Source organism: Nuphar pumila, chromosome 2, assembly GCF_984573655.1.
Source record: "Nuphar pumila chromosome 2, dmNupPumi1.hap1.1, whole genome shotgun sequence".
In the NCBI taxonomy this organism is placed as follows: domain Eukaryota; kingdom Viridiplantae; phylum Streptophyta; class Magnoliopsida; order Nymphaeales; family Nymphaeaceae; genus Nuphar; species Nuphar pumila.
In genome coordinates this window covers 139563300-139578137 of record NC_143250.1, presented here as the reverse complement: position 1 = coordinate 139578137, position 14838 = coordinate 139563300, and the positions used below count along the sequence as shown (strand labels likewise).

Below are 14838 nucleotides of genomic sequence, written 5' to 3'. Positions count from 1 at the left end.
TACGAAAATTGCTTTTAGCGAATTAGTAAATTAGGTGATATTTTGAAATTATCGTGTTTTTCTCTATATTATATTGGCATGTGAAAATGTCACAATAAAATCTCAATATTTTCAAACCATCATCAATAATTGTGACATCAAAATTTATCACTATAACTATAACTACTAGCTGCAGCTGTCGGCTGCAATTTTGATTGATTGGCTTCTACCAGAACTTGTGGGAAATTCTACGATACTTGTAACCTCTCATAGAGGTGAAGTAAGAGGTTACTAAAATTACCTTAATCAAGTTCAAGTAATGGATCATTGAACAAAAGTCTTATTTAAATAGTGGGGATGCTATCCTTGAATTTGATCAATTAATAGAGAAAATATTTTTGTTTTATCTCATTTAGGTAATGTAATGTAATGAATTTCTGTTTATTGTTATATTAAAAATAGCCTGCAGAACTATTTGTAAATGTGACCAAGTCGACAGGAAGTCGCAAGTTCTTAACCATGAGTGACATTCCTTGTCGACAGGTCAAAGTTGGGTTTACTATGATGGGTAGGGGAATCTCAAGGGCTAATGATAAGTGATCGGTTTTTTTTTCCTTGGATTAAAATTAAAAAAAGTTGTAGGAGGTACTGTTGCTGCTGTTTGCAGGCTGACAGAAGTCATTATTCAGCTCATTGCTTGAATAACTTTAGATCAGCAGTAATATTTCGAGTAAGGTGGATGAGCAGGAAAGATGGGTGAGTGGCATTTAGGCCCTTCTTCTTCTTTGTCTTGGCACAATTTTCACCTCAAGCGGTTAAAGAAGCCATGCCAATGCTTGCTGTCAACATCCTGTTTAAAGTGTTTTTGGCTTTGCATGGCTTTGTCTAAACAACAAAAAGTGTTTGATGGCACACAAACGATGTTCCAAACAGACAAGAAATCGTTGCCTTTGTGACTCATTTGCTTCTGGAGGCTTTAGAGAGCCACTTTTGATAGTTATGACTATATTTACAGCAAGGTGGCACGATGGCTTGAAATTAATGTCGTGTTTTTCTTTTTATGGATACTTTTGAAATTGGTATTTACTTTTTCAGCATAATTTAAAAATGTAGTTATGTTTTGAAAATTTAAGAATGCACCTAAACTTTGTTAAAGGGAATTATCAAGTAGTCAGGCATTAATAGGTGCTTGGTTTTGCTGGGCCCCATATGACTTCAAATCAAATTTAATTTGGAGTCATATGATTCAGAATCACGAGGTCTTATGTGATTCTGAATCTCACATAAATGAGAAAACTAGAGTCTGTTTCTCATAGCTCACTTTCTGATGTTTGGTTGCTTGTGCAAATGAGATTCACGTTCTCATTCCTATGAGAATTTGAATCCCATGAGAGGTTACCAAACATGCCCTAAGTGTTTTTGCCAATTGCCTATGAGGACTTGCCTTTCCGATTAGGGGCGATAGTGGTTTGTCACCTGACATGGGGCGAACATGGTTCGAAACTCATGAGGGGGTTCTTTGCCCGAGCACTGAAGTTGAGCGTATGCTCTCCGGTGGACAAGGGGGACCTCAAGGGTTTTATCAACCGGAGTGAGACATGCCAATGTGCTTGGTGATGGGTTTTCCCTTTACCTACACTTGAAAAAAACAAAAAAATGTGCTTTGGTCAATTGTCCCTAAATATGGAGCCTATGTATGCTCAAGTGGAGTATAACTTTCACCGGTTACATTCTCTTTTTCCAAATTGCACTTTCACCGGTTTCATGATTGTGCAATAAGGCAATCATTTTCTCCTTGTATCATGAGTCAAATACTAGCATATTTAAAATACATAGTAAACATTTCCAAAAGGGATATTTGCATAAATATACCTAGATTTGTTGTATACTTTACGTTTATACCTAAAAATTTATATAATTCAAAATGGTACCAAGTTTTCTCCTTGGTTTATTCAAATGCACGCATTCCATATTCATTGTAAATAATATAAAAATTTATCCACTAAATCCTCTTTCTCTCTCTCTCTCTACATTTTGACTAAAAAGCCATATCCTTCTATGCTTTCCTCTTTTTTCAAACAAGATGACTAAAAAGCACAAGCCTTTATAGAGCCCATCAGTTAAAAGCACCTGCAGACTCATTGTGAGTCAAACCTAGGACAAAGGGGTCTATCTTCTCTCCAAGCCCACTGCCACTCGAGTGACCCACATGGGTGTCTTTTCTTAGTCTTCTAAGGTGTGTTTGATTACTTGTCAAAGATTGGACATAACAAACAGAACACATGTTTTATGTGTTAAGTAAGAATTGTTCTTCACCCAACCTTCATTTTGACTCAAATAGGAAATCATATTTTTTTTATTTGTAAATAAATAAATGGTAGACCCAAAGGGGTTTGGCATAGTGGGATGGGATCTCGGCCACTAGGCAGGTGTTCTAGGTTCGAATCTCATGAGCATCATCCCTTGTGCAAGCTGAAGCATGGCGACTCTTTGGGGGCAAGGGCTAAGCCCACAAAGTTTTACGCTGCCACAACAGCAACCGTAAGTACAGCAGACAAAGCTAGCTAGGCTAGGTCTTTGATCCAGGGTGTGGTTTCTTCGTGTAAATATCAAAAAAATAAATAAATGACAAATAAATCATAAATAAATAAAAAAAAACTTAAGCTACAAGAAAAATATATCATAAAATAAAAAATATAAATAAATCATAAAATTAAATATAAAAATCTCTAATTGAAACCCTAATCAAAGAAATTTCTTATTTTTATATGTAATTCAAACCATAAAAATTAAAATCAAAGAAAAGACCTAATTCAAACCCTAATTCGAAAAGCCCTAATCAAGAGAGAGAAGAACGAAGAAGGGAAAGAGAGAGAGAGAGAGAGAGAGAGAGAGAGAGAGAGAGAGAGAGAGAGAGAGAGTCATATAACTATATAGTCCTTCTCTGTCTAGTATATAAATGGGCAGAAAGTTTTATAAACTCTCAGGACATCTAACCCCTCTTTTTTAGCTACCACCCAAGCTCAAGTGTCAATCTAAACCCCAAGTAAGATTCACAGTTTTACAACTACCCACAAATCCTTAATGAAATCTTTATCATTTAGGTTGCATTTGAATGCAAAGGATCTCAATCAGAGATCCACGGATATGCCGATCAAGGCAGGGGGCTCATGCCAGTTCCACTCTCCTATCAAGTGGAGGAAATCCTCAAACCTAAGATCTCAAATACAACTGAAAATAACTCTCTTGTATCTATCTCTTGCTTAACAACCAATTAATTTATACATTAATAGATGATTTTGGTGCTATAAATAACGTATACACTTCCTCTAATAAGTCTATGCAAGCGTACTCAAACCAAGCTGAGGCAGACGTGGTTCAGCCTTGGCTCGTCAAACATAGTGAACTATTTTATGAAGTCAGACGAGTGCTTTTTGCCGAGCCAAACTGAGTCAATTTACAAGTGATTTGGTTCATTTACTAGTCCTACTACTTTCAAGGGTTGCATGGGAAGCTTTGTGGAGTTATCGCTGATTTTAATAAAAGACTAAGGGCACGTTCAGAAGAGAGAAACTCTTATAGGAAAAGAAAGTTTTGCCCATGAGAATTTATGATATGAGAAGTTCTCCAAAAAAAACTTTTGGCTTGTTTGTGTAGCACGAGAAAAATATAGTAGGAAAATATGAAAAAATGAGAGAGAAGAGGAAGAGGGTGGTGGTGATGGTGAAATGGTGGGTGGTGGTGGTGAGATGGGTGGTGGGGAGTGTAAAAATAAATTTTGTTTTGGTACTTCACTACTCCCATGAAGGAATGTTTCTTATAAAAAATATGTTTTTTAGAATAACTCTCTTTGCAAAAAAGTCTCTGGTTTGGAAGGGTCTGAAAATCCATACGGATTTTCTATTTTGTTTTACTTTTCTTACATTTCTCTTTCAAACGTGCCCTAAGGAGATGTTTGAAAGATAGAAAGATGTAGGAAAAGTAATGCAAAGCGGAAAATCCATCTCCACCGCCACCCTCCTCTTCCTCCTTTCTCATGCTGAGAGAGTTTTTCTAAAAAAAACACTTTTTGATAGAAAACATTCCTCCATGGGATGAAGGAATGTTTCCTACCAAGAGAAATTTTATTTTTACTCTCCACCACCCACTATCTCATCATCCATCTCACCACCACCCTCCTCCCATTTTTTCATATTTTCCCACCCTGTTTTTCTCATGCTACACAAACATGCAAAAAAAATTTTTTAAAAACTTTTCTTATCAAAAACTCTTATAAGCAAAACTTTATTTTCCTATGAGAACGTGCCCTGAGAAAGAGTTCATCCATTTTTTACCAAAAAAGAAAAAAATAGTAAAGCACGCCCGGTGGGACTCGAACCCACAATCGCCTGATTAGAAGTCAGACGCCTTATCCATTAGGCCACGGGCGCTTGTTGAAGTCAATGTAACATAAAATCAATTTTATACAAAGTATTAACCCCACGCCATCAGCGCCTTTTAAGTGCCCGTGTTTGTTTTCTTTTATCCGCTTTCTTTCGAGAGGATTATCATGTACAGTATGAGGATTATACCACCTGCCATTTTTTTTATGATGCCCACCAGACTTGCCCTTTCAGCTACAAGTTTATTGCTAGGACAAGACTCACAATTAGGGGCGGCAATCGGGTCGGGTTGGCGTGTCAGCATACCTCAACCCGAACCCGACCCGTTTAATAAACGGGTAACCCGACACGACCCGCCAACCCATTTAATAAATGGGTTGGGTCGGGTAAACAGGTTCTCAGGTTGACGGGTCGAGTTGGCGGGTTGGCAGACGAGTTGGCGGGTTGACCCACCCGCCTAACCCGCTTATTAAACGGGTCATGCGGGTTGGCATACCCCTAACACGAACCAACCCGTTTAATAAACGGGTTAGGCGGGTCGACCCGTTTATTAAACAGGTTCATTTTTTCCAAACCTGAACCCGCCTAAGAGGCGGGTTGGCGGGTCGTGTCAGGTTTTGCCACCCCTACTCACAATGACACAAGTTTTTTTTTAATTGGTTATATATATATTGACAAATTATGTATAAAAATAACTATTAAAATAATGTAAATTTTATTATAACTGGCCACAAAACCATCGCCACATGTCACTAGTTACAACAGCCTGAATAACGTGTCCCTGTGAGAGCTGATGGTCATCTTGCCCCGACGGCCCGGTTGCAGGCCTACCTGGGGCGGACCCACGTTTAGGCTAAGACATGCCCACCATAACTCGAATTTCCCCAATGGAGGGGTTCAGGTGCCCCTCCCCCTCCGGACTTGACAGGTTGGGCAGTGAGTGCCCATCCTCACCCTCACAAAGGACAGGTCAGGGTGGGTGCACTCGGACCCGATCCACGCCTTTCTCCCTTTACCCGGAGTGCCTGACTCTCTCTCTCTCTCCGCCAAAACTTTGCCCGATTAGGATCGGCCATCTGCCATCCAACGGCCTCTCTGGCACACGCCCCTGGCCCTGGTGGCTGGGTCTTCATTTTAAGGGTTTTGATTTTAGGGATTTTACTTTTTTTCAATTAGCATAATGTATTGTTAGGGTTTAAGTTTTTTATTTAGTTATTTATTGAAATAACAGGTTTTGGGTTTTGTGTGTTCTTTTTTTTTTTTAATTTGCATTAGGTATTAATAATGAATGCTTGATTTTTTGTTAGAATATTAGAGGTTTTATTTGTTCTTTTTCAATTAGCATAAATCTATGATTTATTTTAGGATTTTGGGTAATGATTTGGATTTTTTCAAATAACGTGAATATATAATGAAGGTTTTAGGGATTTGTATTTGTTATTTTTTTTAAATTATCATTAAGCATGATTTCATTAATAAATGCTTGATTTTTGGTTATCAAACCCCTACATCTTTGATTTTTGTTAGGATTTGTCTTTTATTTTTTGTTTTTCAAATGACAAATATTTAATTAATGTTTTTTTTCAATTAGCATATCTACAATGTGATGTTTGTTAGGATTTAAGGTTTTTATTTGTTTTTTGAGAATGATGAAAATGTTTAGTATATGATTTTAAGGCGGGTGTGTGTTTAATTACTATTAGGCATGGATCTATGAATATTATGTGATTTGATTTTGGTTAAACTATTAAAGTTTTTTATTAGCTAATCATAAATACATAATTTATAATATTTACAGAGATTAGGGTTTTGGTTTGGTTTTTTAAAATGACATAAATGTTTTGTTATGGTTTAAAAGCTTTTCTGTATTTTTTTTTCAATTACCATTAGGCATGAATATTGCAAGATGTGATTTTGGTTAGAATATTGGTATTTTTTATCACTTAGTATAAATGCATAATTTATGTTGTTTGTAGTAATTAGGATTTTGATTTTTTTTAGAATGATATAAATGTTTACCTTATAGTTTTGAGGTTTTTTGTTTTTTTCTTCTAATTACCATTAGACATGAATCCATGAATATTGTGTAATCTGATTTCATTTAGAATATTAAGGGTTTTTATCAACTAGCATAAATAAATAATTTTTTATGTTTGTATAAAATAGGGTTTTGGTTTCGGTTTTTTAAACATATTGTTAGAAATTATTGTTTTTTTACTTTGTATTTGTGCCCACCTTAGTTTAGAATCCTAGCTCCGCCCCTAAGGCCTACTTTCGTTTGGAGGCTGGGCGCTTGCCCAATATTTTTAATATTGTTTTATATTTTAAGATATTTTTGTTAATAAATAGATTTTTATGTATTAAAATATCACACATACATCATATTATCAATTAAAAGTAAAATATTCGTGTTTCCAAGAAATTTATGTATTCGTGAGTCCTTATCTGCGTCAGTATCCCTGTGAATGAAAACCAGTTTTCAACTTTCTTTTCCTAGAAATCATTTACTTTGAACTATAACAAATCTCCTTTTTATGCCACCTAACTCTAATTAACTCTTTAAGGCCAAATATGTCATTTTAATGAGTAGAAGTCATCCAAGCAGTCATCTGAGCAATTTTGGGAAAAGGTGGGCATTTGTCTTAGATATTTAAAAACTGAGGCAGTTGGAGGTAATTTGCCATTATATGTAAATTGCCCGAAAGAAAAAGAATAAAGAATTTGCGAAAAGACATTTGACTTGTTACATTTACTGTAAACCTCTTCTTCTCACATTCAACCCCCCCCCCCCCCCCCCCACACCCCCCCCACACACACACACAAAAAAAAAAAACACATACACTAGCTTCGACCTTGCAGCAAGGAATGTTGTCCATGGGTTTCGAACTTGTGACATCTCGTCAACTTGGTTACATTCATAAGTCCCTCCTACCAGATGAGCAGAGCTCTTGTGGCCATTAGACACCGATAGTTAGTGATATGTCAAACTGAAAAAAAAGATACTAAATACATTATTCTAAAGGTTCCTCATTAAAAAAAGATGGCCTATAAAAAACGGTTTTAGAAAAATGAAGTGAAACAAATCGTCCAACACATAGGGATTTAATTCGGTTTGAATTCTATAAAAGGAGGTCAAAGGACAAATGTATACAACAACAACAACAACAACTACGCCTTCATCCCAAAACAATTGGGGTCAGCGATATGAACCAAAAAAGAAATTCATTTTGGGTCTTCCACATGAATCCTTTTCCTCCAATCATTTCTATCCAACGCCATGTCCTCGGTGAGGTTCAAAGCATTCATATCCTTTCCTATCATCTCCATCCAAGTCTTCCTAGGCCTACCCCGACCTCTTTTAACTAATATATTTTCCCATTTCTCCAACCTTCTAACTGGAGCATCATTAGGCCTTCGCCGAATATGTCCAAACCACCGTAAACGATTCTCTCGCATCTTATTTTCAATGGGTGCAACACCTACCTTCTTACGTATCTCTTCGTTCCGAATCTTATCTTTTATTGTATTTCCACACATCCATCTAAGCATCCGCATCTCAGCTACACTCATTTTTTGAATATGATGTCTCTTGGCAGCCCAACATTCCGTACCATATAGTAAAGCGGGTCTAATAGTCGTCCTATAAAACTTTCCCTTCAACCGCAATGGCATTCTACGATCGCACAGCACTCCAGTAGCACTTTTCCATTTCATCCACCCAACCTTTATCCTATGATTTACATCTCCATCAATTTCTCCATACTTTTGAATGATGGATCCCAAATATTTGAAATAATCATTCACCGGTATATCTTGCTCACCAAGCTTCACTACACTCCCATCACTACTTCGTTGCTTACTAAACCGACATTCCATATATTCAGTCTTACTCTTACTCAACTTAAAACCTCTAGCTTCCAATGTCTGTCTCCATAATTCTAACTTAGCATTAACCCCAGCTCTAGACTCATCAATCAAAACAATATCATCAGCAAACAACATACACCACGGTACATTTTCTTGAATTGATCTCGTAAGCTCATCCATCACTATCGCAAATAGGAAAGGGCTTAAAGCAGATCCTTGATGTAACCCAACCGTTATCGGGAAATTGGTTGTCACCCCTCCACAAGTGCGGACATTGGTTACTACTCCTTCATACATATCTTTAATTATACTAATGTACTTGAGAGAAACACCTTTCTTCATCATTGTCCACCAGAGAACGTCCCTAGGTACTCTATCGTATGCCTTCTCTAAATCAATAAAAACCATATGCAAATCTTTGTTCCTCTCTCTATATCTTTCAATAAGTTGTCTAAGAAGATGTATAGCTTCCATAGTTGATCTTCCAGGCATAAAACCAAATTGATTCTCCGATATCATGACAACCTTCCTCAACCTAGACTCAATCACCCTCTCCCAAAGTTTCATAGTATGACTCATGAGTTTTATACCACGATAGTTTGTGCAATCTTGTATATCACCCTTATTCTTATATAAAGGCACCAAAGTACTCTTCCTCCACTCATTAGGCATCTTATTTGTTCGCCAAATCAAGTTAAAAAGATTTTTCAACCATTCTAAACCTTTCTCTCCCAAGCATTTCCAAGCCTCGATAGGTATACCATCTGGGCCAACTGCCCTTCTTGATTTCATTTTCTTCAAAGCCTCTGCAATTTCTTTCTTTTGAATCTTGCGCATGAAGTCACGATTTATCTCATGAAAAGGAATTGAGAAGTCTCCAAGATCTTGAGCATGACTATCATTAAATAGCTTATCAAAATAATCTTTCCATCTCTCCTTAATCTCCTCATATTTGACTAAAACCCTTTGCGTTTCATCTTTGATACATCTAACCATACCCAAATCCTTCGATTTCCTATCTCTCATCTTTGCAAGCCTATAAATATCCTTCTCGCCTTCTTTGATATCCAACTTGTCATAAACCTCCTTATATACCTTAGCCCTCGCGTTTCGAACAACTTTTTTAGCTTCCTTCTTTGCTATCATATACTTCTCCAAATTCTCATTATCACGACTCTTACTTAGATTTCTATAACACTCTCTTTTAACCTTAATAGCTAATTTGACATCCTCGTTCCACCATGATGTATCCTTACCTAGTGGTGCACCGCCTTTAGACTCACCCAATACCTCCTTAGCTACTTTTCTCATACCACCCGCTATCTTATTCCACATTGATTCTGAATCCTCCTCGAGACACCAATCAACTTCCTTAACTACCTGCTCTACAAACATTCCTTGTTTAGCTCCTTTCAGTGCCCACCACTTAATTCTAGGATCTATCCTATGTCTATCCCTTTTGCGGCATTGTCTAATTCTAAGATCTAAAATTAAGACTCTATGTTGTGTAGCTACACTTTCTCCTGGTATAACCTTACAATCGATGCAACAACCCCTATCTCTCTTTCTAAGTAGGAAAAAATCTATCTGACTCGTATTAACCCCACTTTTAAATGTTACTAGGTGAGACTCCCTCTTCCTAAACCAAGTGTTTGCTAAGATCATATCATAGGACAAACAAAAATCTAAAATCCTTTCTCCACTTTCATTTCTTTCTCCTATACCATAGCCTCCATGGATATTCTCAAATCCATCCCTACTAATGCCTACATGTCCATTAAGGTCACCGCCGATGAAAAGCTTTTCTCAAAGGACAAATGTATATATGAGATTTTTCCTTGAAAATCAAGTTGAGGTACAGAAACCATGAGATTCAGATTCAAGAATTATCATGATCCGAACCTAAATTCAATTCAATTATATCTATAATTGAGCTTTTTTAAGTATTTTTAAAATAAATTTTTTTGTTCTAAACGTTTTTCTCAAAAAAAAGTGTTTTTTTGCTGATACAATCTGTGAACTTTCTATAATTGAAAAAGAAAGTGTTTTTTTGCTGATTCAATTATAACTATAATTGAGCTTTACAAACTGGGAAAAGAAAGAAGCACAGCAAAGTGTACATAACTGTTCAGTACTTGGCAATGGACTCATCCAATACAGTCTGTGATCTACCAGAGCTCCTACTATTTAAAAATTGTGAAGGAAGGAAAAATGTACAAACTTGTGCAAAGTTATATGCATGGGCACTCCATAAAGGCTTAGGAGCAGGTCTGACTGCACAAATCGTTCATTCTCGCTACCGATACGTCAGTGTATGGAAAAATTCTGAACTTGCCATTTGCCTGACAAGTCAATGTCAAGCGGCCACTACTTACTGAAGTCTGCAAGATTACATACGAACATATCACAAGGAAGCAAAATTTGTCTTAGGACTAATAACGTAAACACCTTTAGCAGAAAGGAGAAGATAAACAGAAAAGCATTTTCACCAGTTTGTTTTTTGGTATATTTTACTGTATCTGATTTTGTTAAGAGGACCTTCTCCAGTAGTTATCTTAGTTATATTCAGTAGCACAGAAATGTTGGTCATACTGACTAGCATAGAAATCTTGGGAGTATCACTCTCAGTCATATGGTTTTTGATAAAATGCAATTAAATACACAAAGAGCATAAGTTTCAATAGTTCATATAAGAGAATCATGCATAATGATTTAACTTGCTGAAACAGAACAGGAGAATCTTACCACTGCTGGTGACTTACATACCTCACAAAGGACTTCTTTCTCATTGCAGCTCCAGCCTCTGATGGGAGCACAATTGAGATAGTGGCACCAGCTACAGTACTTATTCGCATTTACTCCATATAGGACTGCTAGAAGAACTCCAGTAAGACTGCAAACAACATGTATAGCATAAGCCCCAGACCAACAGATCAAAACAAATGGGTTCACTTGCATGATACTTACCAAAGAAAGAATACAAATACAGCAACAATCCTTGATATTGGTCTATCAAATTTGGAAATTAACTTAGGCAACACATTCCCATCATTGCAATACATTCCTTTTTTCCTGTCAATCTGCCTGCTTTTGGGATCAAAGGCAAGCACTAATCCAAGAAGAGTTCCTGATATAAGGGCTCCCATGTTTGAGAAGTTGTCCACATGAGGTAGCAACCCAAGCATGAAATTTATCATTGCTATGAAGGACATCGCACCCAATGCTGACAACTGTGATCATATGTAAAGCATTATTTTAATTGTAAGTTGATAAATATCCAAGTGAGAAATCAAGGTCTAGGTACATTGCCTTATTATCATATCTCATCCAGTTTTGAATTAGTCCTGAAAACATTGCTCCTAGTAATCCAAATAGTGGACTAGATGCACCAACAGCTGGACTGTTCTGTACAAACAATGCTGAAAGTAGGCTACCAACAAATGCAGAAAGCAGGTAGATGGTCATGGTCCTCCCTGTAAACAAAAAATATCATTTTGAAAATGCTGAGAAAAGGCCTATCCGTGTAAATTTTGTTTTTTATTTTTAAGAACAAATTGACACAATAAATAATATAATAAGAACAATAGGAGTTATGGAAGAGACTAATGATAACATCACGATAAGTTAGGGGTGGCAACTCCTACAATTGGTGGCAGAACACTTTATAGAATACGATAGAATTGAATTGGCACCACGGCCTTTCTGTGTAAGCAATCCATAAACAGTAATCTCACTAGCATTAGCCAAGGGTCTTGATTTGAGCTACCAGGCCCTATACTTTTCTGTCAAACATATAAAATAAGTTTTGGAAATATTAAAAAATGAGATACTTACATGGCCCAAAATCCTGTGCTAAACGCATTCCTATGAATAACATGCTAAAAATATTGATAACCAGATGAATTACTCCTCCATGCAGCCATGTGAATGTCACCAGGCGCCATTTTTGGTTCTGTACAGTTATCTTGGTACGCCTTAGAGCACCCATTGCATTCAACCTGTGACAAACAAAAAAGAGCAATGGAACAATTGGTTACAGGAAATCTTTGCTCCCATGAATATGTTGAAATAAATTGCAACCATCACTGTTGCATTGGCTTAACTTGCATCTTGTCTGAATAACTAAATGTTTCAAAGATGAAATAAAGTACATATCCAATTAGTGTGCACAAATATTGCAATTGAAGTAACAACAGTTGAATGTGTGATTCTAGAACTTGAGCTTGATTGCCAGTTAGACACAGTAGGAGAAATAGTTTGATACAAAAGAACGAAACAAAATGCTACATGATAGCACAAAGCAAAAAGAATGGACCTTCAGAATGGTCTCTAAGCTATGTCACAGGGATTTGGCTAGCAGGGTGCCGCTCCCGTGTCGACGCAACGTGACGCAGGTGCGGGTGCGGCATCGGGTGTGGTCAACCTGACCCTGGGTGCGGTCAATGCACCCAGGGTCATTTTGGTCCAATTTTTCGGACTTAAAAAAAATTGCCAAGAAATTTTTTTTTGCCCTATATGTCACAGGGATTCTCCAACTAGGTGCCGCACCCGCATCCGATGCGGTCAACCTGACCCTGGGTGCAGTCAACGCACCTAGGGTCATTTATGTCCAACTTTTGGACTTTATATATATATATATATATATATATATATATATATATATATATATATATATATATATATATATATATATATATATATATATATATATTTGCCGCACCCCCTCACCCGGATTTTTTGGAAGTGCCGCATCCCCGCACCCGCACCCGCACCCATGTGACATAGTCTTTAAGTAGTAATCATTTATATGATGATTAATAATGGTAGAGAACATAGCACAGAAGGTTATTAGTCCATGAACAACAGAAATATGCTGACAGCCTGACACTATGTATGGGATGGAGGAAACCCATAACTGAGCTAGAACTCCAGGAGTAAAAACTCCAAATGATATGAAAAATATCAATTCATTTTCTAAGTGTAACTGAATGCTATCTAGTTGAGTGTATAACGTGTTTGGCATTGATATATGGATTGAGTGATGCCCCTTAGACTTAAGCAAACAAAAATAGATAGACCTAGAACAAAGATTCACCTGCAACTGTGACATACTACGTCCACAAATCACAATGTTCATAGAGTTTTTCAACCAGGTTATGCAATTTCACAGTGCTGCCATGTTGCAAGAGAATTTATAGTATGGTAACATCATCCACAAGTATTGAATAAATTTAAACTGATGAAGTTACACTTGAATGTTAGTCATGATTTCAAGCCCAAATTCAACAATAGATTATAGTTATACTGCTCCTGTACTGACCTCATCGATAGGACAAACAAGAACGGATAATACTGAACCATCTTTAGAATTTCATGGATGGTATCCATAATGGAAAGAGTATGTAGATCGCACTTTTGGTAATAGTTAGCAACCAAAGCGCCAAACAGTTGAGGAACAGAGAAAGGAGACCAAAACCATCCGGTGGTACCCAAATCCCAAACTCGATTTGCCTTGTCAAACGTATGAGCCTAACACCAATCTTCGGTCCATTTGAAAGGAAATTGGTGAGATTCATACCAAGATATTTGGACATGAAACAACTTTCACCTCCATTATCAGACCATGGTACTCAAACCCATATCCCAAAATATTCAGATATCAAATGGTGAGTCTCACTACAACTATTTGCCTAAAAGCATTCAAGTTATGCTGCATCAGATGCAAAATCTATAACATCTTTTGAGCATTAGAAAAAGAAGAAACAATGTACGCTCTTGAACATTTGATAAATTGAAGCATTAGCAGCTCTGAAAGAGAGGGGGAAGTTTTTCTTGTGCTTTTAGAGGATCTTGGTCGAGATGCAAATTGAGAGAGAGAGAGAGACTAAACCAAGGCAAGATCAAAGAGTAGATGAAACAAGACTCACGTCGAGGAAGAGGGTCCGAGCATCGGATTCTCCTTGAGTGGTTGAAACGAAAATCGGCGGAGGGACCTCAAAACGCAGTCACCGTGGGAGTGCTTCGGGCAATCGTTGATGAACATCGCAGCGAGGAATACCACCAACTTGAGAACCACAAAGAGGGATATCACCCACGTATTCTCCTTGCGGTCGAACCTCGATCCGAAGAAGGGGATCTTCTCTTCTGCATCCTCGATGGGATCTTCCAACCCCTTTATTGGTTTCCCGTCCCAAGAACCACCAATTTCAATACCAAGATGTCTTCCTGACTCCGCCATCGCTGGCTTCATTGGCGCATCAGAAGGCCCGAGAATTGATGGCATGAAGAAGAGAAGAAGCACAATCACCCTTCTTTTTTTCTCTGGTTTCTTTGGTTCTTGGATATGAGAGAGAGAGAGAGAGAGAGAGAGAGAGAGAGAGAGAGAGAGAGAGAGAGAGAGAGAGAGAGATTTGAATCAGGGAGCCGTTATGCGCGTTAATGATGAGGGATAAACGGATCGGATTTTATCCGATATATACAGAATCCAACTCAGTTGGGTTCGGCAGAGGAAGTCCAATCAGATTAGTAATTCGATTCAAATGCATTTACGATTTTACAACCAAGAGAAGGTGGTAGCTTCTAACCACTTTTTTTAGCTAACCATCAGCAT

At 37.4% G+C, this 14838-nt stretch overlaps 1 protein-coding gene and 1 non-coding gene across 2 annotated transcripts; both read right to left on the bottom strand.

Annotated features, from left to right (window-relative positions):
- Positions 1-4336: 4336 nt before the first annotated feature.
- Positions 4337-4409, bottom strand: TRNAR-UCU (transfer RNA arginine (anticodon UCU)). Its single transcript has one exon. It is a non-coding gene; the product is annotated as a tRNA-Arg (tRNA).
- Positions 4410-11191: 6782 nt separating this feature from the next.
- LOC149847324 (inactive RHOMBOID-like protein 8) lies at positions 11192-14466 on the bottom strand. Its single transcript, XM_089993983.1, has 4 exons — positions 14156-14466; positions 12063-12226; positions 11538-11701; positions 11192-11458 (listed from the first exon to the last, which is right to left on the bottom strand). Exons 1-4 carry the CDS (start codon positions 14464-14466, stop codon positions 11192-11194), a joined length of 906 nt encoding a protein of 301 aa, XP_089850109.1.
- Between the last annotated feature and the right edge of the window lie 372 nt (positions 14467-14838).

Bases quoted from the DNA above. Each gene is read 5' to 3' on its own strand.
- LOC149847324 (XM_089993983.1), bottom strand. From the start codon at position 14,466: ATGGCGGAGTCAGGAAGACATCTTGGTATTGAAATTGGTGGTTCTTGG. The intron at 12,227-14,155 runs GTGAGTCTTGTT...TGTTTGTCACAG, and splicing joins CTCGGACCCTCTTCCTCGAC to GTTGAATGCAATGGGTGCTC. The intron at 11,459-11,537 runs GCAATGTACCTA...ATATGATCACAG, and splicing joins GGATGAGATATGATAATAAG to TTGTCAGCATTGGGTGCGAT.